The 23721-nt window shown below is 41.7% G+C and overlaps 2 protein-coding genes across 3 annotated transcripts in view; one reads left to right on the top strand and one right to left on the bottom strand.

Moving 5' to 3' along the window:
* mettl5 (methyltransferase 5, N6-adenosine) lies at positions 1-2616 on the bottom strand. The gene is made up of 7 exons (XM_080018809.1): positions 2401-2616; positions 1168-1282; positions 890-1074; positions 732-814; positions 611-662; positions 485-534; positions 1-85 (listed from the first exon to the last, which is right to left on the bottom strand). The coding sequence occupies exons 1-7, from the start codon at positions 2498-2500 to the stop codon at positions 47-49; spliced, it is 624 nt and encodes a 207-aa protein (XP_079874935.1). The 5' UTR covers positions 2501-2616; the 3' UTR covers positions 1-46.
* A 1240-nt stretch (positions 2617-3856) lies between these two features.
* ubr3 (ubiquitin protein ligase E3 component n-recognin 3) overlaps positions 3857-23721 on the top strand; it is a gene marked incomplete at its 5' end in the record, with an annotated part of 41452 nt that continues 21587 nt past the window's right edge. Inside the window, 25 exons of one of the 2 annotated variants that reach the window (XM_080018788.1) lie at positions 3857-4290; positions 5174-5313; positions 5664-5816; positions 6236-6391; positions 6478-6518; positions 8203-8269; positions 8351-8481; positions 9131-9359; positions 10045-10224; positions 11672-11805; positions 12195-12281; positions 12381-12446; positions 12781-12870; positions 12996-13124; positions 13301-13353; positions 13452-13585; positions 13688-13773; positions 13896-14037; positions 15850-15946; positions 17117-17258; positions 17592-17696; positions 18074-18244; positions 19128-19160; positions 20282-20727; positions 21848-21936. In XM_080018788.1, coding sequence (XP_079874914.1) covers positions 3857-4290; positions 5174-5313; positions 5664-5816; positions 6236-6391; positions 6478-6518; positions 8203-8269; positions 8351-8481; positions 9131-9359; positions 10045-10224; positions 11672-11805; positions 12195-12281; positions 12381-12446; positions 12781-12870; positions 12996-13124; positions 13301-13353; positions 13452-13585; positions 13688-13773; positions 13896-14037; positions 15850-15946; positions 17117-17258; positions 17592-17696; positions 18074-18244; positions 19128-19160; positions 20282-20727; positions 21848-21936 — 3535 coding nt within the window. The remainder of the gene's footprint in view (positions 4291-5173; positions 5314-5663; positions 5817-6235; positions 6392-6477; positions 6519-8202; positions 8270-8350; positions 8482-9130; positions 9360-10044; positions 10225-11671; positions 11806-12194; positions 12282-12380; positions 12447-12780; positions 12871-12995; positions 13125-13300; positions 13354-13451; positions 13586-13687; positions 13774-13895; positions 14038-15849; positions 15947-17116; positions 17259-17591; positions 17697-18073; positions 18245-19127; positions 19161-20281; positions 20728-21847; positions 21937-23721) is intronic. The other variant, XM_080018789.1, reaches the window with a different exon arrangement.

Raw genomic sequence — 23721 nt, 5'->3', positions numbered from 1 at the left:
ATTACATGTAAAAGAGTTACTCAAATTCATTCCAGCAAACGTTTCATCATTTTGAGAACCGTAGAAAGTCGACGTGGATGTCTACCTAGAGAATAAGTTGGAATATAAACTTGCCATCAGTTTTCAGTCTTTGCAGCCCAGCATATTGTGCCTCTTTGGTTTATCTGTTTCTTAAAATGCTTTAGTTTGACTGTTGTATTTAACCTGAACATATGCTTTAACAGACCTTTTTGTTTTTGGTAAGATATGCATGGAAATTATGATCATTTCCTATAGTATGCATAAGTGTGGTTTTTAATTTAAAATGATCCCCTTTAAGTTTTACCTGATTAGAAAATAAAATTATTTTACAAAAGCTAATGTCAAATGTCTGTCAGTTCAGTCATTTAAATTAAGAAAATTTTAAGTTTTCCCCATTTAAATAACGACATACACTACTGCTATTACAAAAAAGTACGATACTTTAAGGAGTATATTTACTTACCGATTTCTTTTTGTGGAACTTGTAAGATGCCGGCAGGTCATACCTCAATTCTGTTGATGAGTAAGAAAATTAAGTTGGCTTTTTTTCCCCCCTGCTTTTTGGGCATAACAGATTTTGTTTACTAACCTGCAACGACTTCCATCTTCAACCCCCAGTCATTGGCTTTCTTTTGTATGTGCTGTAATTGGATGCTAAATTAGTAAGCTGTATGGTAGAGACATTTTGTACACTTGTATGCAATACTTACTCCTCTTGTGGATGATTTATGAAGTGAATATACCGCTCCCTTTGCCATTGTTAATGCTGTCTTCAGAAATGTCATGTCAATGCCTTAAAGGGGAGAACAAATTCTATTACACAAACCAAAATCTATAAACTGGATATTTCAGTCGATAATCCACAAACCTTGGTTGTGTTTTGTACCAAATGGAGGATTCATTATTACGGTGTCAAACTTGTCGGAATATGCATCCGCTTCCAAAGAACACATGTCACACTGGACCAGATCTGTGTTTGAGATCTCAAATTCCTCTACATTCCTTTTGAAAATATCCAATGCGTCTTCGTCGATGTCGAAGCCAACACATAAGCTGTAAAATACCCCAAAGGGATAAATACATTATTACATTCTTAATAAAAACAAATCATTTAAGTATTGCTGTACAAGGTGAAATTATTCTCACCCAGCATCCAGCATCGCCGCTCCAATGCTGAGAACACCACATCCACATCCCAGATCTGCGATTAGTTTCCCTTTAATATCATCAAATGTGTTGTGGATTGTGTAGAGCATGCATGCTGCAAAAACATACAAATATACAGTTGTCTTAGTCTTGACAATTCCTTAATGCTACCCTCTGGAATATATATGTAACACATTGATCAGCCACAACATTAAAACCACCACAAGACCTCTGAAGGTATCCTGTGGTATCTGGCACCAAGATGTTAGCAGTAGATCCTTTAAGTCCTGTTAGTTGTGAGGTGAGGCTCCCATGGATAGGGCTTATTGTTCCAGCACATACCACAGATGCTCGATCAGATGGGACCCTTACCCCGACCATCCACATGATGTAGAAAGAAATGTGATTCATCAGACCAGGACACCATCTTCCATTGCTCCATGGTCCAGTTCTGATGCTCACGTGCCCATTGTAGGCGCTTTCAGCGGTGGACAGGGGTCAGCAAGGGCGCTCTGACTGGTTTGCGGCTATGCAGCCCCATATGCAGCAAGTTGCGATGCACTGTGTGTTATGACACCTTTCTATCATAGCAGAATTAACTTTATCAGCAATTTTTGCTACAGCAGCTCTTCTGTGGGATTAGGCCAGACAGGGCTGGACTTCGCTCCCCACGCACATCAATGAGCCTTGGGCACCCATGACTGTCGCCGGTTCACCGGTTACCCTTCCTTGGACCACTTTTGAGGAGGAGGTTGTAGCCAATTCAGCGGTCTGTCCAAGGACAGTGGTCGCTATAACGGAGCACTGGTTACTAGGTTCTAACCACCGCACAAGGCCTTCTGTTTTGGAGATGCTCTGACCGAGTCCTCTCGCCATCACAATTTGGTCCTTGTCAAAGTCGGTCAGATCCTTACGCTTGCCAAAGATATCAACTTCAGGAACTGACTGTTCACTTGCTGCCTAATACATCCCACCCCTTGACAGGTGCCATTGGAACGAGATGAACAATGTTGTTCACTTCACCTGTCAGTGCTTTAAATGTTGGGGTTGAATGGTGTATCGGCAACAAATCTGGAGTATATGGAGAGTGCATGTTTAGCACAATACGTGTTGGGTCCTTCCATATATCCAAATTCAGTTTCGGAGCATGTCACTTTATATTTTGCCAATATATGTGAATGTATGTTTGTTGCATGAGGGTACAACACCGGTCAAAAGAAACCAGCAGCTCACCTGCGATGTGGGGACTGGTCGGATACTGTTCCAGGAGGATCTTTGGCTCTTCGAAAGTGTCGACTTGTTGAAGGCAACTTTCTAGCTCTTTCAATTTCATTACTAACGGCTGTGTCGTTTAGAACCCGCGTAGATTGTTTGACATACCTTGATGTTTTTAATCCCAAAACGGCGAAATTCCCATGTCACAAAAATTTAGAGCGCGACCGCCTTGAAAGCGTGTCTCCATAAAAACAGCCCGGGTTGCACCGAGCACACGTGAGACAGAGGTTCCGTGTGTCTACGATTAGGCCCCGGTTCATGTTATTACTCCGATCACACTTTGGTTTGCCTTTGTGTGCCTTTGTGTGCCTTTGGAAATTACATTAAAGAAGACACGAGGAGATAGTTCGATTTATTTTTTATTTTGACACAATTCATACACGGAAGATTGCGATGTTACAGCACCTCACTATAAACAATGGGCAATAATAACAACAAAAAAAAATGAATAAGAACAATAAAATAAAAATCCATTAATAAATAATTTGAAAATTTACAAAAAAAAAAATGGTAATATACAATAAACCCAAGGATTTACCAAACATTTAAAGAAATGGCTTAATCCAATAAATCTAATCAATAACAATAAACCACTTATTGCTCCGTCAAAGATCGGAAATTTGATTAAGAATTTACCAATTAGCAACACGAAAGGCAACAATACTATATGCAAGGAAAAAAAAAGTACATCGAAGGTAAACAGGTAGGTAAAGGCAATACAGTAAAATTACAACTTGCATAACGGATACACTGATTTATCCCCTGCGGGTGGCGAACACCAGGGAGCAAAATATGGTGAGCGCTGGTGATTCAAGACTAATGAACGATTTGTTCCGAGCGAACGAATCTTTTAAAGTACCCAGGATTCGGTCGTTTGAAAAAGGCCGAGGCCTTTGGCATGATCCATGTTGAATGTGACTGATTTGCAATTTGTATTCCACCAAAATACTTTTTTATTTTATTTTTTCCCCCCCCCACAGAAGATAATTCCTTTTGTGATTCACACGTTGCTTTTCTCTGCCAAAATAAGTACCTCTGAAATACTTTTAACTTTCACACCTTGCATTCCTACTTTTAACTTTCACACCTTGCATTCCTCCTCTTAACAAATACTTTTGACGGCGTTCGATGATTTCTGTGAGCATATTCCATTCGCGACTTCTTCTCGCTCGCTCGCCGTGCATCACACCAACGGAATCAGACCGACGAACAGTCAGGAAAACCGAACGACTCCCTTTTCACCGAGCGAATTGTCAAGAACCGAATCTGGGAGAAAAAAAAAAAAAAAAAAAGAGTCAAACCTCTCGTCGTACGGACGAACGCGAGGACGCGACATCGCGAGAAAACGCGAGAGCACACGCGAACACGGCAACAGGACAACAAAAATATATTAGTGGACAACAAGCCGGAGCTCATGATGGCGGCGTCGTTGCTGCGCCGGGACAAGAAAGCCACCACCACCCGTTTAAAGGCGGAGCTCAATCGGACTGACAACCACGCCGGCGTGCGGCAACTCAAGGAGCTGCTGGACGCCGTCCTGAATCCCGAAAAGCCAGCGGCGGACGCCGAGGGTCTTGACTGGTGCAAATGTCTGATAGCGGGGGGCGACGGGTTCGAGGAGTTCTGCAGGACGGTCCGCTCCTACGACAACGCGGCGCTGTGCGGTTTGGTGTGGACCGCCAACTTCGTGGCGTACCGATGCCGGACCTGCGGCATCTCCCCCTGCATGTCGCTGTGCGCGGAGTGCTTCAACAACGGAGAACACACGGGTCACGATTTCAACATGTTCCGGAGCCAGGCCGGCGGGGCCTGCGACTGTGGAGACGGTAATGTGATGCGGGAGAGCGGGTGAGTCCAGGCTGGTAGCCGCTAAGCTAATAGGCTAGTTTGACAGGTCCACATTATTAAGCTGTACTGACAAGAACACACAGCATATGTGCACACTTGTACTGTATATGTATATATATATATATATATATATATGCAACATTTAACAATATTCTTCTGAATTTTTGACTCGTAGCTATTGTTCATTCCAATATATTTCATGTTGAAATTGTCAAGTCTTTCTGTCACAAATTGTAAATGTCAGCCGTTACGATGTCAATACCGTTTTGAAATATGAGCCGTTGGTAGACTATAACTGAGTAGGGCAGCCAAAAAGGATGAGGATAACAATAATTATATTAATAATCAGCGCAACGTGTCACAGTGAGCCTTTCCAGGGTTATACTACTATCATCAATAGACGAGCGGGTCGTTTATGATCTTTTTTCTTTTAACCTCATTACTCAAATCCAAAAAAGTATAATATACTATAATAAAATGAATGTATATTTTTGTTTTATATTTGTAAAATAAATGAATGTATTTTTCTAAGCAAGTTGTGGTGACAGATATTTGACATAGATTTAGATATGGCATAGATATAGCACTATTTGACAATGCCATTGTAAGCATTTATCAAGGTGGTCTTTGCAAAAATAATTTGGAGTTTCTACGTAAAATCAATGTGCAGTTGAGTCTCAGGTAATTGCTGGAAATTATGTTTATTGATTCTTTGAATTTTTCACGAGTTCTTAACCTTTTTTTTATCCTATTCTAATTTGACGAGGCTAATGCCTATTTATATTTTTTCTGGAGCTGGCCGCTCATGAATAAAATCCACTAACCACACAAATACACACGTGTGTCTGTCAGATCTGTCATCAAAATGCATGTTCTCTTCCAGGTTTTGCAGGCGGCATCGGTTAAAAACCGGGGAGAATATTCCATCGGTTCCTCGAGACCTCCTTTTGATGTCTGAGATGGTCCTTCCTCGATTCATCATCTGTGTCATCCAGTACCTGAGGGATGGATACACCGAACCAGGTGAAGCTACTGATAATATTGTTGTTTTGTGTTTGGTAAGTGGTTGCCAAATTTATTTCTGGCCTCAGCCCATTTCCAGTGTCATTTTACTGTCCTGCTTATGTCCACAAAAATAACAAAAAGCAATGTCAAATTAACTTAATTTTTTGAACTTCACGTGCCTTTTCACTGTCGTGTCCTGGTGAAAGGACCGTGAAGAATATTTTACACGTGAGGTATTCTGGCATCTGTATATTAAGGCAGAGGACAAATTTGCATACACGTTTCAGTGTTTGTTGCTGTTTAAATCACATGGCCTGCTCATGTCGAAGTTGACGTCATTCCATATGTCTCTTATCTCGTTTGGCCAGACACTTCAACTGAGAGAGATCTACAAAAAGTCTTACAACAGCTGGAGCCTCAGATCTCCTTTCTTGAGGAGCTGACGAAGATGGGTGGGGCGATGAGGACTGTGTTGACGAAGATCCTGACGAATCAGCAGACATTTAAGGAATTGAGCATGGGTAACTATCTTTGTTGTTTTCGAGCGTTTCCTGCAAGCAAGGGAGATTTACTGGTAGTTATTGGAAAAGATTCAGGCACTTACGCACTAATGTTAATTATTTCCTCAAGGTCTCCTACTTGAAAATGCATCTTGCGTTTCATGGATTGGAGACATTTTAAAATGTATCTCTTTAAAATGATCGAAAACAATGTGATTTATTGGGACATTGCCAGTTTTTACATTATTTGAGAATCTCAAAATAACAGAGGGACCATATTTGGCTTAGTTATGGAGGAGCCATCCCATTGTTAAAATCAAATGATTCTTATTTTTTTTAGCTCCAATAAAAAAAAAACCCCAAAAAAAACCAACTTGATCTTCAGGATAAATGATGGCACTCACAATGACCACAGTTTCCCTTTTACTTTTCTATTGTAGGTCAGGAAGAGAATTTGTATGCAAAAAATAACTATGAAAAGTATTTGTCAGCGCTGAAGAATTCGGGCCTCGTGTCTGTGGAGGAAAAAGCCCTGGCAGGGGCTTCCGAGCTCCCTGCTGGAGCTGACGGAAATACAGGAGCACTCGGCTTAATTGGTGAGACTTCTATTGCCCGGTCAGCAAACAGCGTTGTTGTTTATTTTCCATTCACTCAATTATTTTTCTGTGTCTTCGGTTTCCAGGAGCCACAGCACCAAGCAGCCCAGATGAGTCTAGTAAGGAGGTGAGCTCCACAGCATCACACAAACTAACTGAGCATCATCTTATAAAGTGCAGTTTATACCTTCGCGCAGGGAGCGTAAGGTGTTTATAGCCAGCGCGTTCTCCGTTGCAGTATTCTCCGAAAACCACAGGTGGCAGTAGAGAGAAAGAAGCGGGAAGTAGTAAACGTAGAAGAGCGCTAAACAGCAAACATTGCCACACACACAAACCGACAGAAGCGCCGAAAAGGAGCTGGTCTGTCCGCCCGTTCCATGCAGAGACAGGAGAGGGGGGGTTGAAGTTGTGTTCTGCTCATCATTTTATTAGGGGTGGGAATCGCCAGGGATCTCACGACACGATACTATCACGATTCTTGCGTCCCCATACAATAATATTGCGATTCTTTATGTTTTGCAATACGATATATTTCATTATTATTCATTTCTTTCTCACCTGACTACAGTAAAAAGTTTAAAACGCCATGTATTCTGTAAAACACTCAAAGCAAGGAACCTTTGTCCATGGTCTTAAATGAAAACAACATTCAAGATGTCTGATGTTTAAATCAAATCTTAAAGTATATAAAATATTCAATACTCAATTCTTAAGTGAAAGTGCAATATGAGGCACGCATGATAAATTATTCCTTTAAACATGGTAGTGAGTGAAAAAAATATCATTAGATCCGCCCCATAAACAAATTTAATTCCAATAAGAAACCAATATCATGTTAAAGTCCTCACGTTTATAACAAACTAAATTTCATGAAAATCGGTTCAGAATTACAGCAAGTTACAGTCGACTTTGTAGAGAAGCTTGCATCTCTAAATGCACATGGTATTTGTTTACGAGCGGCTCTTGACCGTTCCAATATGGCGGACGCACAGACGCATAGCGGCGCCATACAGCAGCTCATTCCATGTCCTAAAGTAGCAGCAATCCAGCGCGACGTACCTTAAAGCAATCGCTGCGCTTCAGAGTAAAACACAGCACCAATCCTTCTTGTCTTACCTTTTTTTCCAGCGCAAATCTGCGGTTAAAAAGTAACAGCGGCAGTAAAACTGTATTTCACTATGATTTCACTTGCAATCGATCGGCGGTTCAAATGCGAGCCGAACCATGGGGCGGGGGGGTCCGTATGGATCAACTACCTGCCGTTAAACCCCTACAAAATATTGCAATACTATGCTGTATCGATTTATTTTATTTTTTTAATATACCAATAAAAACGTTACCTTTTATTTGTAAACTGAACTTTACAACGACCCTGTTCATTTGCCATAAAATCACCAAACCCTTAATGAGCTGTTTTACGTTTGTCTCTGCCTAAAAAGTAATTGAAAGACTTTGAATTTCACATCTGAATAGTGCTGCGGATCAATTTTGGCCAACGCATCAGCAATAAAACAGCAACACGCTGATCTCCCATTGCTTACAATGCATTTCATCCAGGGAACACCCCTCACCCCGAGTCACAAAATCTAGGAGGTGTGCGACGGCACGCTGCCATGGCGGCCAGCACCTGGTGATGTCATTTGCGGCGTACATCGGCTCAGGCATAAACCAGGCTCAAGCCATAACTTGTCTCTTTGTCAGAACGGTCTGCCTTATCGGAAGACTTTTGAAACGATCGATTTGTCTGTCCGTCATGCAAGTGCCTCGCTGGTATGAATCCACGCTCAGTGTTCTTTTCTCCCTCACTAAAGGAGGACCAAGATGGAGGACAGTCGGTTGGACAGAGAAAGAGGGTGAAGCTGAGCAGCTCTACCAAAGGTAATTGTGTCTCCACAGTCTACTGGATGGGCATTTCAGAAGCAGCAGGCGTCGTTATGATTCTTTTTTTTATGTGCTCAGACTCGTCAATTATGGACTCTCTGAAACACAAATGCTTTTTGGAGGAGTTGCTGTTTTGGACGATAAAATATGAGTTTCCTCAGAAGATGGTCACCTTCTTACTGAACATGTTGCCAGATCAAGACTACAAGGTATTGCCTACAACTATAATGTGCAATATGATGATGATGATGATGATGATCATGATGATGATAATACATTAAATAAAGTATAATAAAATCAAAATAACTGTATTACTTTTGGAAGCAAGTCCAGGTTACAGATTTTGGCATCACAATGACATCAGATTTTTCACCAGGTGCTCTTTGCAAAATGATTTGTGGAGTTTGATTGTAAAATCAATATGCAGCTTAGTCTCATTGAATGTGTTAATTTTTCACGAGGTGCATTTATTTATTTTTATCCCTTTTTTAATCCGACAAGGCTAATACCCATTTCTGGGATCTTTGCCAAAACCCTCTAAGTGTATCTCAAAGTGAGAACACACTTGACGAAAAAACGGTCGAGTTTTAATACCCGGCATGCTAGATTTGAAAAACGTAAGTGTTACATGCTCCATTAATGTTTGCTTCAGCTCCTAAGCACAGCACATCTTACTTAAAAACAAACAAACACATTGGAATGCAGTAATGTGACTTCATAAGGTTCAGAGGTCAAGTCAGTTCACCTAGATATTCATTTTAACATGCGTAGTGACGTGTGATGCCCAAACCCTGCCATCCCACCGTAGACTTAGTAGAGCCTACGTTGTGTGATTGTCTTTCTCGTCTTGTCCGACAGATCACCTTCACGAAAACATTTGTTCAACATTATGCATTCATTATGAAAACACTGATGAAAAGCCACGAGTCGGACACCATGTCCAACCGAATTGTACATATCAGCGTGCAGCTGTTCAGCAACGAGGAGCTGGCGCGACACGTGACGGAGGAGTGTCAGCTGCTGGACATCATGGTCACTGTCCTCCTCTACATGATGGAGAGTTGCCTTATTAAGAGTGAACTTCAAGGTGAGCATTTTTTATGTTCTTGTTGAAATATGTGAAAATATGGTTGCGCAGCTCCAAATAATATTTCAAATTTTCAATGTATTTTTATTTATTTTTTCTTCTCTGAGCTCCTGAGTTATCACTGGCATGCAGGCTTTTCTTCTGACTGAGCATAATCGCAAACAAGGGAAACATTTTTATTTATTTTTTTATATACAATTGGGGAAATAATCAAGATTAGTACATCACCACACCTTTCTTTTAGTAGTGTAGGGTTTTGATGGTTGAACCAACAAGTCACTCTCAAAAGCCCTATTGACAGGATGTGTATTTAAATGTGTTTATAGAATCATACAGACAAACTTCAGAATCTCCTCCATGCTGTATTACTGTATCATCATTTAAATTCTATTGGGTTGTTGTAATAACTTCGTCATGGTTGTTCTACTTTCACTCTACCTGCTGCACAGAACAAAGGCCAATCTGTTTTCTTAATCTACGTGTACATATGGATATCATTTACTGTGACTGATAGATGACAGGTATGGGTCGGTTGGGCGGTGCCTGTCCTCCATTTCCAGCCATATTTAGTTTTAGTATGGTTTGCCCCGTTGTGTATGTTAGTGAACAGTTTCGCAATAACTTTGATCAAATCGTCTTAACTCATGTATGTGTATCCCCAATTCTGTCTTTTGTTCTTTTTCAGATGAAGAGAACAGTCGCCACGTTGTGGTGAACTGTGGTGAGGCTTTGCTGAAGAACAACACATACTGGCCTTTAGTTAGCGATTTTATCAATATCCTCTCGCACCAAAGTGTAGCAAAAAAATTCCTGGAGGACCATTCATTGTTGATGCTTTGGATGAGCTTTGTGTCCTTCTTCCAAGGTAAGAGGATGTTTTATTTTTATTAGTGTTACAACCGCTTAGCTGATCTTAAAGGTGTCAGGGAATTGCCGAAATGTTGAAGGAACGGGAGCAATGTAATTTAAATGTACAAACCTCCAATGGATGCCTCTGTTGAAGGTATGTCTAAATATTCACAAAAGAAGGTCTGCGCACTCCCGGTGGTCTTTATTTATTTCAATCTACAAGTCTTGAACTTGAACACTTGAACTTGAATCCAAAAATTTGTCTCATTGTGTTGTACTTCCCTATTGAGGTAAAATGTCAATGTGTAAAATCCTGTGTCAATGCTCAGTTCCAGGGTTTTGAAAAACCTCCCATTTAATGCAGGCTGTGTTGGGCATACCTACACGATATTCAGGCAGAATTCGAGTTTTCTGGCCAATCGACATAAAATCCCACACTTGACATACACGTGTACACAAACACACATTCATGTGCCCATGTAGCGTCAATGTTTTTTTTTAAGTTTTTGGTGACTCATATTTTCTCCTTTGTTCCAACTTTGGTGAGAAATTCCACTTTTCCACCACTTTCAAGTACCATTCTGGTGTCAAACTGAGTTTTAGCCCTTTTACTGTCTGTCCGTCTGTCTGTCTGTCTGTTCACATATTTTACATTACCCGTGACTGTGATGGCTCACATTCTTAGATGTTTGTTATTTTTTTTATATTTTGGGGCTTTGGAAACTTTGAACGGTGTGGTGAGAAGCCTACCCTAATATTATCTGCTAATTATCTCCTACAATTATGGTAACAAATATTTTTGCGGTATTTAGTATTTGAAAAGGTGGAATTGCCATTTTAAAAATTTTACAGAATATTAATAAAATACAGAATATTACATAAATTTGACATATACTTAATTATATATCCAGAATATTTCTGGTTGTAATGCAGACAAGAATGTTTGACGGAGATCAGCACTGTCCTAAAATATGCTTGAGAAGGAGCTATGGGGAGTTATGTGAGTCATTGTCTCTCACTTGGAATAGTGGTTTGTGCTGTCTACTTGCCATGAGTACTTCACCACAAGCCCAAAAATAGCCCCCGTCCCCGTACGGTGGAGAGTTGCTGGAGTATCCCCTTACTAGCATTAGTCAGAGAGTGTCACCATCACATTGTATTCATGTTGACTGCTCTTCCCTTGATCAGAGGGCAATCTGCCTGTTTGACACAGATTGTTCTGTGTGTGTGTGTGTGTGTGTGTGTGTGTGTGTGTGTGTGTGTGTGTGTGTGTGTGTGTGTGTGTGTGTGTGTGTGTGTGTGTGTGTGTGTGTGTGTGTGTGTGTGTGTGTTTAAACTTGTATAATAAATACTTTTGCTCTGGAATCAGATGTGTTGGTTTGTAGTTTTGATAAGCTAATTATATTATAGGGTGTTCACACATGGCCACTGTCTAACTTTTGAACCTTGACTTGTGCCCATAGGAATGAACTTGAATAAGAGAGAGCTGAATGAACATGTGGAATTTGAGTCTCAGACCTATTATGCAGCCTTTGCGGCAGAGCTCGAGGCCTGTGCACAGCCAATGTGGGGTCTCCTGACACACTGCAAAGTCAAAGTAAGTCTCTCTCTCTCTCTATCTCCTCTCTCTCCTCTCTCTCTCCTCTCTCTCTCCCTCTCTCTCCTCTTCCTCTCTCTCTCTCCTCTCTCTCTCTCTCTCTCTCTCTCTCTCTCTCTCTCTCTCTCTCTCTCTCTCTCTCTCTCTCTCTCTCTCTCTCTCTCTCTCTCTCTCTCTCTCTCTCTCTCTCTCTCTCTCTCTCTCTCTCTCTCTCTCTCTCTCTCTCTCTCTCTCTCTCTCTCTGGGTGTGTGTCTTTAACTACTGCTTCTTCATCTTATTTACGTGTGTAGATATAAATTTTATTTGAAGTACATTGTAATGTAGAGTGTCATATCGATAAAGTTTTATATTTAAATTGGGATTCTATATAACTACAATTCTTCCGTAGGAGACGCAGGAGTACACCAAAACTGTGGTACGCTATTGCTTGGAGGCATTACAGATCTGGTTTGATGCCATCGGCTTTGTAGATGAGGTAAATCCAAAAGTATTTCAAGTAGTATTTCAAGTATATACGTATTTAAAGTGATAAATTCTGAGCTTGTGTATCTCACGGCTGATGTATCTTCCGTAGCCTGCTCCAAATCAAGTGACGTTTCACCTGCCCTTGCACCGCTACTATGCCATGTTTCTCAGCAAGGTATGTTATTCGAGCTCCCTGAGCAAATAGCCTTCCCTCGATACTGTACCAGCTTGTTAAAGCACCTGCAGAAGCATCAGCTAAAGGAATACGACAAATGTATGCAGGCTACAGCCGCTAAGAAGAAAAAGAGTTAAGATTTAGAGGAAAAGTCTTATATGTATCTAGATCTGCAGATACTCAAGATTTCAGGTATCTGTATCTAAAAAAAACAACCAACGTTGGTGTTGTCTCATCTCTAGTAAAAACGTATGTTTTCATTATATGTCCATTTTTCTGTAACGTTTCTCTCATGGCAGGTTAGATTATAATTTTTTATTTTGTTGTCTTGCAGGCTGTGAAGTGCCAGGGCCTCGACCTCGACAGCCTCCTACCAGACCAAGAGATGCTGATGAAGATCATGGTCCATCCACTGCAGATTCAGGTGAGGAACCAGAGGGTGCCGTGACAACGCATTTGTGCATGGGGCAAACCATATACTTCTTTTAAGTCGTATTATGTTAATCTTTGCTTATTGTATTTACTTTACCTTGCTTGGGCTGGCTCTAGGCAAGCCTGTCCGAGATACACAGCAACATGTGGGTGAGGAATGGTCTGCAGATCAAAGGTCAAGCCATGACCTACGTGCAGTCTCACTTCTGCAACTCCATGATAGACCCTGATATCTATCTGCTCCAGGTGAGGAGGGCTGTACATGGACATAAATACTTACTTAATGCAAATTCTCTCAATTTTATACTCTGTTGCTTATACATGTAATACCCACATATATATATATATATTTTTTTTTTAAATCAAATGGGACTATTTATTTTCTTATTTATTTATTTATTTAAAATCTACTCGTTTTACAGGTTTGTGCATCAAGGCTGGATTCCGACTACTTCATATCATCCGTCTTTGAGAGGTACACACGTGAACGAAGTGTTAGAACATTAATAATTTTAGGGAGGGAAATTACTGGTTAGCTTTTGCAGCGTACACAGAGTGGTCTCCCTCTCTCAGGTTCAAAGTTGTGGATCTGCTGACCATGGCTTCTCAGCATCAGAACGCCGTGTTGGACTCCGAGCAGGAGAGGCCAATGCTGGAAGGAGCGCTCACCTTCCTGGTGATCCTCACGAGTCTTCGCATCCATCTGGGTAGGTTTTACACACGGATGGATTCTCTCAATATGTCTCTCGATAAATGGCGCTACTTACGCACCGGGTCTCTTCTCCCGTTTATCTCTCTCTCGGTTCCAGGCATGGCGGATGACGAGATTCTTCGAGCGGAGATGGTGTCCCAGCTCTGTATGAACGACCGGACACACAGTTCACTTTTAGACCTCGTATCCTTCGCCGCTTGAGCCTGGTGCTACTTCGCGAGTCAGGTTACATCTTTGGAATTGCAGATGCAGCTATCTATTAGAATCGTTTTTTTTGTTATTTTTCCTCAAGAACCATTTTCCAGATTCCAGAGAACCCCAACCCCAAGAGCGGGATCGTACCCGGGAGCTGCAGCTTTGAGGATATGCTATCCGCTGTAGCCGACTTCAAAGCACCGGTGTTTGAACCGGGAGGCTCCATGCAGCAGGGCATGTACACCCCTAAAGGTGAGACCACTGATAGACTTGACATGAGACTAATGTGTCATGTAAAGCACCGTATTCTCATCCTCGACCTTCTGGTCAAGACCCCGCGTGGGGTTACGCATGGGGTTACTTGATATGCACACAGGGTCACAGCACCAGTTCTTGGGGGACCTAAAACAGGGCCCTGACCAAAACAGGTTCAGAACCCCTGACTTCCTCTGTTGAATTTGATCACGGGTCTATTTCCAGCGTTTTGGCTTGAGGTGGGACCACGGCATTACACAACACCGCTACCGCGCACAAATAACAAGATTAAATGACCTCCTGGAAGATTTCATTATCTTAATTTATGAAAGAGCTGTTGCATCAAGGCATTTATCTCTCTTATGAAATCGATGCTGCCTGGGAAAGAGGAGTGTTAAGTCATGGGTTATTATGTCCTAATATGTCCTGTCTTTGAGTCGACTAAGCTCTCGCAGTATCAGGACCATATACACTAAAATTGTAACTATATTTTTGTAGGTTATAGATGTCATAAATTGGCCACCTTTTCTTTACTATGCCTTAATTATAAATAATTGGATGGCTTTTTTCCCCACAGACACTCCTATGACAGCAGCCCATAGCTTTTTCTTTCCTTTTAAGACCCCTATCATATGGTATGTTGTAGGGATGCAACTGTACACGGTCTGTTATCGGACCGTATGGTACGCCTCCTACAGTTCAATAGGCACACGTAAACCGCGGTATTACGATATGACTATAGAAGTACACCAGACGCGTTGGTGCAGCGACCAGGCAAGCTGCAGCGTGCTGTGCCATAAATGCACACTTCCTATTGAATCCACTGTTGGAGCGCCACTGTTTGAGCTTCTGTTGGATTTGCTTATTGATTAAAAACCCGTTTAAAATACAAACAACAAATATACTGTACATATGTAATACATAGCAGTAATGCAACACAGTGCAAGAACATCCCACTGCGCAATTTCAACAATTACAGTTATAGCTCACATTTCAATTATGCTGTGACGCTTGACGGGGTCGACCAGACAGACACAATAAACGAGACGCAGAAGGAAGCTTTATGTATAGCCGAAGCCGGTTTTATTACCCGCGTCCAGTTGGAAAATAAGCCCCTGGGATGGCCATGTCCCTTTTTATCACAGACTTCTCTTCAGACACTCCCTCTAGCTTCCATTTGCACCAGGCACTCGCCTCACTTCCCTCTCTCCTCTCCTTGTACGCTCTGACTCTCCACCAGGAACCCGCCCCCCTGGACACCTGGGCCAATTATCCACTATTCTGGACACCTCCCCTCCAATCAGATTAATTTATGAAAATGATAACAATCCACCAATGAACTTGAACCGCCGCCTCACTCCTCCCCCAACAGTCATGCACACAGAACGTTAAACTAGTTATTTATGGCAGACTACTACAAAACTTTTTTTTTACACCTTTTTTAACTTTTTATTAAAAAAAAAAAAAAAAAAAAAAAAAAAAAATGTTTTCTTAAATATAAAGGTACAGTACAGTTACCATGGCCCAAAAAAACATGATACATACAGAACCGTGGGCACACTGTATCATTGTACCCCTATTATGTTTGTAGGCAAAGGAAAATGGACTTTTGTGAAGATTAAAATGCATCCTAATACATTGACATTGGTTGAAGGATTTTCAGCCTGTTGTTTGTAGACCACTGGGTGGCAGGCTTGTACCACCTACAGACAGTGGAGGAACCCTGAACAAATGACTTCAGTTTGACTTTTTTTTTTTTTTTTTTATCAAGCACCTAACAAAACACGTCTTTCTCCTTTCCCCAAATAGCGGAGGTGTGGCAGAAGGAGTTTGACCCCATAATGGTTGTTCTCAGAACAGTGTACCGCCGTGACGTCCAGTCAGCGATGGACAGATACTCTGCATTGTGAGTCCACATTGTGCATCGAATGTCTATACACCTAAAAATACAGATGAATCTAAAATTGCAGAAACCTATATCTGCAGACTGTAAAGACTCTTTCTTTTCTGAAGGGTTGAACTGTACCACATCCAATCTTTTTGCACTTATCTGTCGGCTAAAGGTCTTTGGTTCACCTGCCTTGCCAAACAGAACCAGAGTCTCGCCCTGCTCATTGTTGTAGAGTCAGCCCCCCCCCCCACACCTGGAGAAACAGGTTGAAGAGTGGTCAGGTGTGCATGGCGATAAGGGGTTGCTTCCAATTAGACGTCCGTCAAGCAAAATCAATAATTCAAGTCAAACTGTAATAGAATTGGTGAGTCCCTCTTGTTAGATTGCCGCACAGAAGTCCCCCAAGACAAATATGTCAGTCAGGGTTAAGCAGATAGCGTAGGGTTAATTTCTTTAGGCTTTCTAGAAGGTGGGAAATAGATAAATGTACCAAATGTTTACCACCCCCCTGGACTTTCTTTTCATTCATAACAGTTATCGGAGTATATTCCGTGGAGTTTATGGGATTCTAAGCCAGTTTTTGATATTTCAATGATTAAGAAGAACCCAGAGAAAACAATTACAAATGATGTATTGAAGGATCACTGACATTTTAACAGATTATTATTATTTTTGGAATGGACGTCAACATTTTTACTTTGAAGACTTTATCGTCGCAGACAAGTATTAGGTGTCCTTTCCTCGATAAAACCCGGGAGACGTTTCTCCTTGAAACACAGTGAAGCTGCCATTTTCCTCTTCAGCGTGTGATATCGTGTGCTTATGCTGCTTGTACGGACTCAGACTATGATGGATTGCCTGTCAGGACGGCTCCGTTTTTATATAACCGGGATCCTTTCACTGCTAATAGAGTGAGAGACTTTGCTGCCCATCAGCTGTTCTGTTGCGTACACTAAAAGCTTTTGTGCAGTGAATTACTCAGGAGACTGTTAAGTGTCACATCATCAAACTCTGATTTCTGAGACTGTATATCTTCCTGTGAAAGGCTGTTGTGAAAGTAGGCTAGCGGATTGAGAAAAAAAAAAAAAAAAAAAAAAAAAGCTACGTCGGTGAAGCATGTTAATGACTTCTGTGTTTTTATTTTTAAATTATTATTTTTTTAATTAACTTAATGTTCTCATTTAGCTTGAAGCAGTCTGGCATTCACACTGGAAACCCATGGCCGCCTTACAAGGAGAGGAGTCCTCTGCACCCGTGCTACAAAGGCCTGGTCAAGCTGCTGCACTGCAAGACATTGCACATTGTAATCTTCACTCTCCTTTACAAGGTGAGCTTCTCATCGTGGACTCTGGCAACACCATTAAGGGCAGTCATGACCATGGAATTTTAGTTGACGATTGTCATACAAATTAATTAATAATTGTCTTTGTTTCTTTAGTGGCATGAAACAAAACTTGCAGAAATACATGTCTACCGAGTACATTTTCCTCAACTAATTCACATTGGATATTCTTTCGTACATTTGACATCGGTTGGAAAATTCCCCTTAAATTTGGATGGAATGTGCTGAGTCCTTGTTTAATACGTGTGTAGTTTGCGGTACTTTCATTCCGACCCCTACGGGGTTCCTCCTCTTGACGACTATCTCAATGCGTCCTAGATCTGGATGGATCACCAGAACATGTCGGAGCATGTGCTGTGCATGGTGCTGTACCTCATCGAGCTGGGACTGGACAACCTAATCCAAGACAACAAAGAGGACGAGGTGAGACGCAATGCCTCAGAGGCTCCCTTTGTATCCCGAAAGCAGAGGTAAAACAACAACAAGAATGTTTATTTGGTAATTCAGTCTATACACTTTAAATACAACTCTCAAACCCAACTTGTTTTCCCTTCACAAGACACAGATTGCGCTACACCTCTTGTTATAATATGTCTGTCTTAAAATGCCCTATTGACTGTAAACACCTTATCTCTTGTAGTATCCTTACAAAATTATTTTTGACACGCTTTCTGGCTGCTTTTTTTATTTATTCTTTTGTGTACACCCATGTGGATCCCACAAGCTTAACTTGACTTTTTATTGATGTAGTCAAATGTCCGTTCCACTATCTTACAGTGTGAGTATCTTATCGTTTACAGGAGCCTTGCATTGAGGAGCACTGCCATGACAGCTGGTTCCCTGGCACCAACCTCCTCTCCAATCTGCACCACGTCATCAACTTTGTCCGGGTCAGAGTCCCAGAGACGGCCCCCGAAGTTAAGCGAGAGCCCCCTCCCAGCACCAGCTCTGAAGCCTCCACGTTTGTCCAGGTAAGAGAGCTTGCTGACTGTTGTCCAATTAAGTAGTTATTTGAAGACTTGTTGTTCTCAACGACATATTAGTGGTTATGTTGTGATATCGCTTGTTATCTTAGCCAATGACTTGTTGGCTTTTCTTTAGAGAATAAAGGTGAGTTTCATTCCAGTGATTAACATTTTTGTGCACAGCCTTGCACTACAAAAATGTCAAATAGTAACTTTTTTCTTCCAAATGCCTTGATCACTGAATTTCCAAAATGACTAGCCAAAAAATTTAAATGAAAAATAAATGCTCTGATTTAAATACATGTTACATTTCTGTAAATATTATTTTCACATTTCTAATCTTAAAGGCACATTTAGTAATATTAGACAATTGCTGACAAATGGTGACCACTATGTGGTGAAAGAAGAAGGATAAAAATTATATAGAACCAGAGGTTCATTCTTCAATCCCCAGTGTAATAATGGATTTTAATGTTAATTCACTGAAATCTATAATGTTTATGGCATTAGCCACAGTAGCAGATATTTATCTATTTATCTTGAGTTTGTGGACAGCTAGCCTTGGAAATGTCCACGCTTGACCGTGGAAACGATTTGTTGTGTAAGTGTAATCTTCCTTTCTTCTGCTCTACCAACTCACAGCCCCAAAACTTTGTTTTGCATTGACTGATATAATAAACGGCGTCACACGGTGTTTGTTCCATAACCCCTTTTGAGTATGCGATTGTTCTTGCTCTTAAAGATAAATATTCTATTTTTATTGTCTGTAATTTATTATTTCCCTCTGGGTAGATGATAAGCCTTCTTGCAGCATACTACATTGTATGTTTTGGTACCTTCATGTCACCCTTCATCCTCATTTTGTCATTCTGCCATGCTTGCTTCACAGAATTCAAGGCGTCTCTCAGGGAATTGGAGAGAGGTAGTTGTTTGCATCCCCATATGTTCCATTAATAGGAAAACTAAAGGCGCTTTAAAATTTTTATATTTTTATATTTTTTTGGTAATGGGACAGATTTTCTGTTTTAATGATTCTGAGGATTTATGTGTGTGTGCTAATTGCCTATACAGGTTTTTATTTTAATTTAAATTTTAATGTATTTTTACTTTTCCACTTTGTGTGCCTGCGTTGTCATAAATCGTGTGCATTTCAAAGGTCTGCCCTGTCCTGTTGTAGCGTGCGCGTGATATTGTGCTTCAGCAGGTCCCTCCCTCTTGACTGCCCAAACTAATTACGTGTGTAATGCAGGTTTGGGTAAATGCTTTTTAACCGCATGTCAATGTGATTGATGTTGCTTTGACTGGGCTGTATGATGTATGTTTATTTAACAGTGCTGCCCTGGTCCTCCTGCGCTAGGTCAGGTCATGGCGAGTCCTTCACACAATTTCACTGCGGTTGCGTCAGGGTGATTGGAGGTTTTTTTCCCCCCCAGGAAAAAAAACACTCTCAGGATATATTATTTGACGAAAGATGAATATTCAATTGTATTATGTGTGCCGTGAAATCTTACTGTGGTAAAATGGCCTTCCTCCAGTCATTCAGAGCTAGGTTTGGACGATTAATTGTTGATATGGTCTGTGATTTTGCCTGTAGTGATAAAGTTAAATGTTGTCTTTAAGGCTGCATTACAGTAAAATAATGCAGGTTTCTGAACTCCATACACTGTTCTAGCTATTCTATTCACTGTCTCTCTCTGCCTGGTCATAATATCCACATTATTAATCATTGTTTCTCAAACATTTCTGTTTCTGTCTAAATATACTGTATTATGAAAGCACTAATAGTCGTGTGTGTGTGTGTGTGTGTGTGTGTGTGTGTGTGTGTGTGTGTGTGTGTGTGTGTGTGTGTGTGTGTGTGTGTGTGTGTGTGTGTGTGTGTGTGTGTGTGTGTGTGTGTGTGTGTGTGTGTGTGTGTGTGTCGTAACTTGTAATATTTCTATAAAGTCAGGGGTTCCACCCCAGTGGGACCACCCATGCTAAAATATATGTCTTGTCAACAGTCAAATGCATTATTCTTGCTTGTCTTGTGCCATTCTGTACTAGAACCTGCGCGAGGCCCAGGTGTTCAGCCTGGTCGCAGAACGCAGGAGGAAGTTCCAGGAGATCATCAACCGCAGCAGCACCGAAGCCTCCCAGGTTGTCCGGCCCAAGAGCTCCTCAACGCGCTGGGTCCCGCCGGGTTCACAGCCGCAGCTTGTGACGGAGATCCTGGAGATCCGGGAGAGCATGCTGTCCCTCCTTATCAAGCTCCATCAGAAGCTGTCGGCCAAGCAGAACTCCCTGTCGGCCAACTGGCTGGACGACATGGACACGAGCCGTCACACCCACGGAGACGGCATCACCGCCATCGAGCGAATCCTCACCAAGGCGGCTACGCGCAGCCGCCAGAGCAAGTGCAGCATCCAGGACATCTGCGGAAAGGTGTGTCCTCCAGTGCCACCGAAGAAGAGCAGCCCCACCGACAAAAAGACCATGGATAAAGAAGAGAGGTACTGCATCACTCTGAGCATGCTCAAAATCTATAAATCTTACCTCTGCATGTAGTGCAGATATTTCTTCAGGGGATGACTATTGGTGCTTTCAGGAAATATTTACACCCAATAAACAGGTAGAGGTATTGCTGAGAACAGTCTATGAAGTCCAGAAAATTCTGTTTCTTACTGTGGTGCAGACAATATTCAACTTTATCATGATAACCAAAATCCCAGACGATATCTAGTCTCATATCACGATATCGATATTCTAGCCGTTTATTGTCCTGCTGTTATACAGACATGAAAAGTTCAGCCCGTATAAGTTACTCACGGGCTGTGAGAAGACTGCCGGGAATTTTTTCAGAAGCTATCGCCGTCGCTCCGCAGAGCCACTCTTTTGTCTTTCTCAGGGAAGAAAAAATATAACGTATTTTCGGCGTAAAGAATTTAGAATTTAACTATATTCAATATCGGCACAAAATATCTGTATCTGCAAGCCCCAGTCAAACAAATATCGGTACCGGCCCTTAAAAACCTCTATCTGTGGAATCGTATTCCCAATTCTCTGTAAAGGTGATGGAACGGGCTGGAGACTTACCCAATAATTGCCTTTTTTGGGAGGGGAGAGGCGGGTGACTTGACCCCCATAGACAAAGGTAGCATCTCTCTCCTCTGCAAGGGCTGTAGTGGTTGCCGAGGTAACACACACACACACAGAGACACAGAGAGAGAGACGCAGAGAGAGAGAGAGAGAGAGAGAGAGAGAGAGAGAGAGAGAGAGAGAGAGGAGAGAGAGAGAGAGAGAGAGAGAGAGAGAGAGAGAGAGAGAGAGAGAGAGAGAGAGAGAGAGAGAGAGAGAGAGAGAGAGAGAGAGAGAGAGAGAGAGAGAGAGAGAGAGAGAGAGAGAGAGAGAGAGAGAGGCCATTCCTCAGGCTGGTTGTCTGCGCCCCAGAGGCTGTCAGTGGGAGTTACTGAGCTGTGGCGCTCCTGTCAGCGTTTGTTTATGTCCTCTGATTAGGGACTCAATTTACAGTCAGACCCACACGCTGCTGGGCTGCACAGGGTCTTCCTGCCACATTAGCCCAATAATCAACACTCTGCCTTTCAAACACCCCCCCCCCCCCCTGTTTTTCAGACGCCAGAGGGCTAGAGAGAGACAGCAAAAGTTGCTTGCAGAATTTGCCTCCAGGCAGAAGAGTTTTATGGAAACAGCGATGGATGTTGGTAAGAACAGACATTTGACCCTGTGGTGTTTTACAAAAGAGTTTGTTTCCTTAGCTTCCTTCTTGCAATCTCTCCAGTCAATAATAAATATTGGAGGAGGTTTACCTATGATTGCAATCGGCCCCTGGTTTTGTTCCATATGAAAAGGAAAAAGTGTAGGTACGCCCGACTTTTTACATCTCAGTCAGCCCTCGGAAGTAACGAAAGCTCAAATAAATAGCTCAAATAAAGCCTATACAGCTTGGGCTTTCACGAAAGCAAGGTGAAAGTGGCCACTGCTGTGGTCCCTGCAGGCCTGTTAGGAAAGAATTGAGAGGGACACCTTCCTCTTCGGAAGTTGTGTGGGTAGGCTGGTGCTGGCTAAGGGCACACAGGATCAAAGCACTAATGGGTGGCTGGACTCCCAGAGCCCATCCTGACACAGTGGTTAGAGGATGAAAAATGGTTGCTATGATGAAACGGAGCATCGAAACAGGTCTGCGCTGGGGCCCCAGGGCAACATGAAATAGTGTCTCATCATAATAATCATTGGGATAGGACGATCTATAAAACACTCTCTGCTTATATAATCAAAATCCTTTGTTTAAAGGATCCATTTGTATCATCACATTGAACTATATAGTAATATCAATTATGACATCACGACTACTGAACTGTGAGAAGTGTTTCAAAGATATCTTCTAATCGTTATGTCATACTATGCCAGTATTTTCATTTAATAATAATGGTATGCCACTGGAAGCTGAACAATGGCACATTTTTTTTTTCTTTATTTAATCACGATTTGAAGTCACTCAGCCCTACCTCATTCATGTCTCCCTTTACTGAGTGTGAATGGAAATGGGACCGGATGCCTCTTCAAATCACGTCAATGCGACAAAATATATTTGCCTGCTCTTTCAAGTTTTTCCTTTTTTTCCTGTATTGTCCTTGAGGAGCTGCAACGCAGTTTAGTCTCCTCCTGGAGTTGTCTGTAATCTAATGTCATACTGCAAGTCTCCGAGAACCACATCAAATGTATAGCCAAGCGTAAAACAAACCAAAAAAATCGTCATCGTATACAACAGCGTGCACTAAATGTCACAAATTTAGGCAGTTCAAATGTTAATACTTAATCCACAATGGGGGGGGGGCCCAAATCATGGATTATTCTTATAAACCCATTGACATTTATTTTTGTTATGTTGTTTATAAATTACATCTTAGAACCGAGTCTTGCATTCCCATGTTGTTTTTGAAACAGAATTATTCATTTTACTTTAGCCCCGTTTGGACTCGATCGTCATTATTACACGATGAGCGAAAAATCCTCGCGAAAACATAGTTTCATGTCCGTTACAAAAAGCAGCAGATGACGGCATCTCGCTGCAACACCGTGTCCTTGTTCCTCGCTGTGTGTCTATGTACTGGGATGGCCTGAGGTCAGAGCTCCGGTGTTGACATCTAATGCAAACAGTTTTCATTTCCCCGGGAACACGACCGCCTCTCCTGAGAACCTATTCCTCCACAAAGCAATAAATCAATTTCCAACACAGCTTGACATTTCTCCTCTATATTTACTGCTCAAATTGAACACAGTCCTTAACATTTAAACTAATTCCACATTAGTAATTAATCTCTCGTGCCAAGCGAGTCACTTGGGCAGTGTGAGCATTGAGCGCAGGTCGGTGGAGCGTGGTTAAACAGTCGACTGCTCATATGCAAAACTTTTTTTTCTTTTTTCTTTTTTATCCCATTTCCAGTGTGTTTGCCAGTGATGGCTTGACCTGAAACCAGCATGCTGGT

The sequence above is a fragment of the Zeus faber genome (assembly GCF_960531495.2).
Source record: "Zeus faber genome assembly, chromosome: 18".
NCBI lineage: Eukaryota > Metazoa > Chordata > Actinopteri > Zeiformes > Zeidae > Zeus > Zeus faber.
The sequence above is the reverse complement of the archived record's forward strand: the minus strand, read 5'-3'. Positions and strand labels throughout refer to the sequence as shown.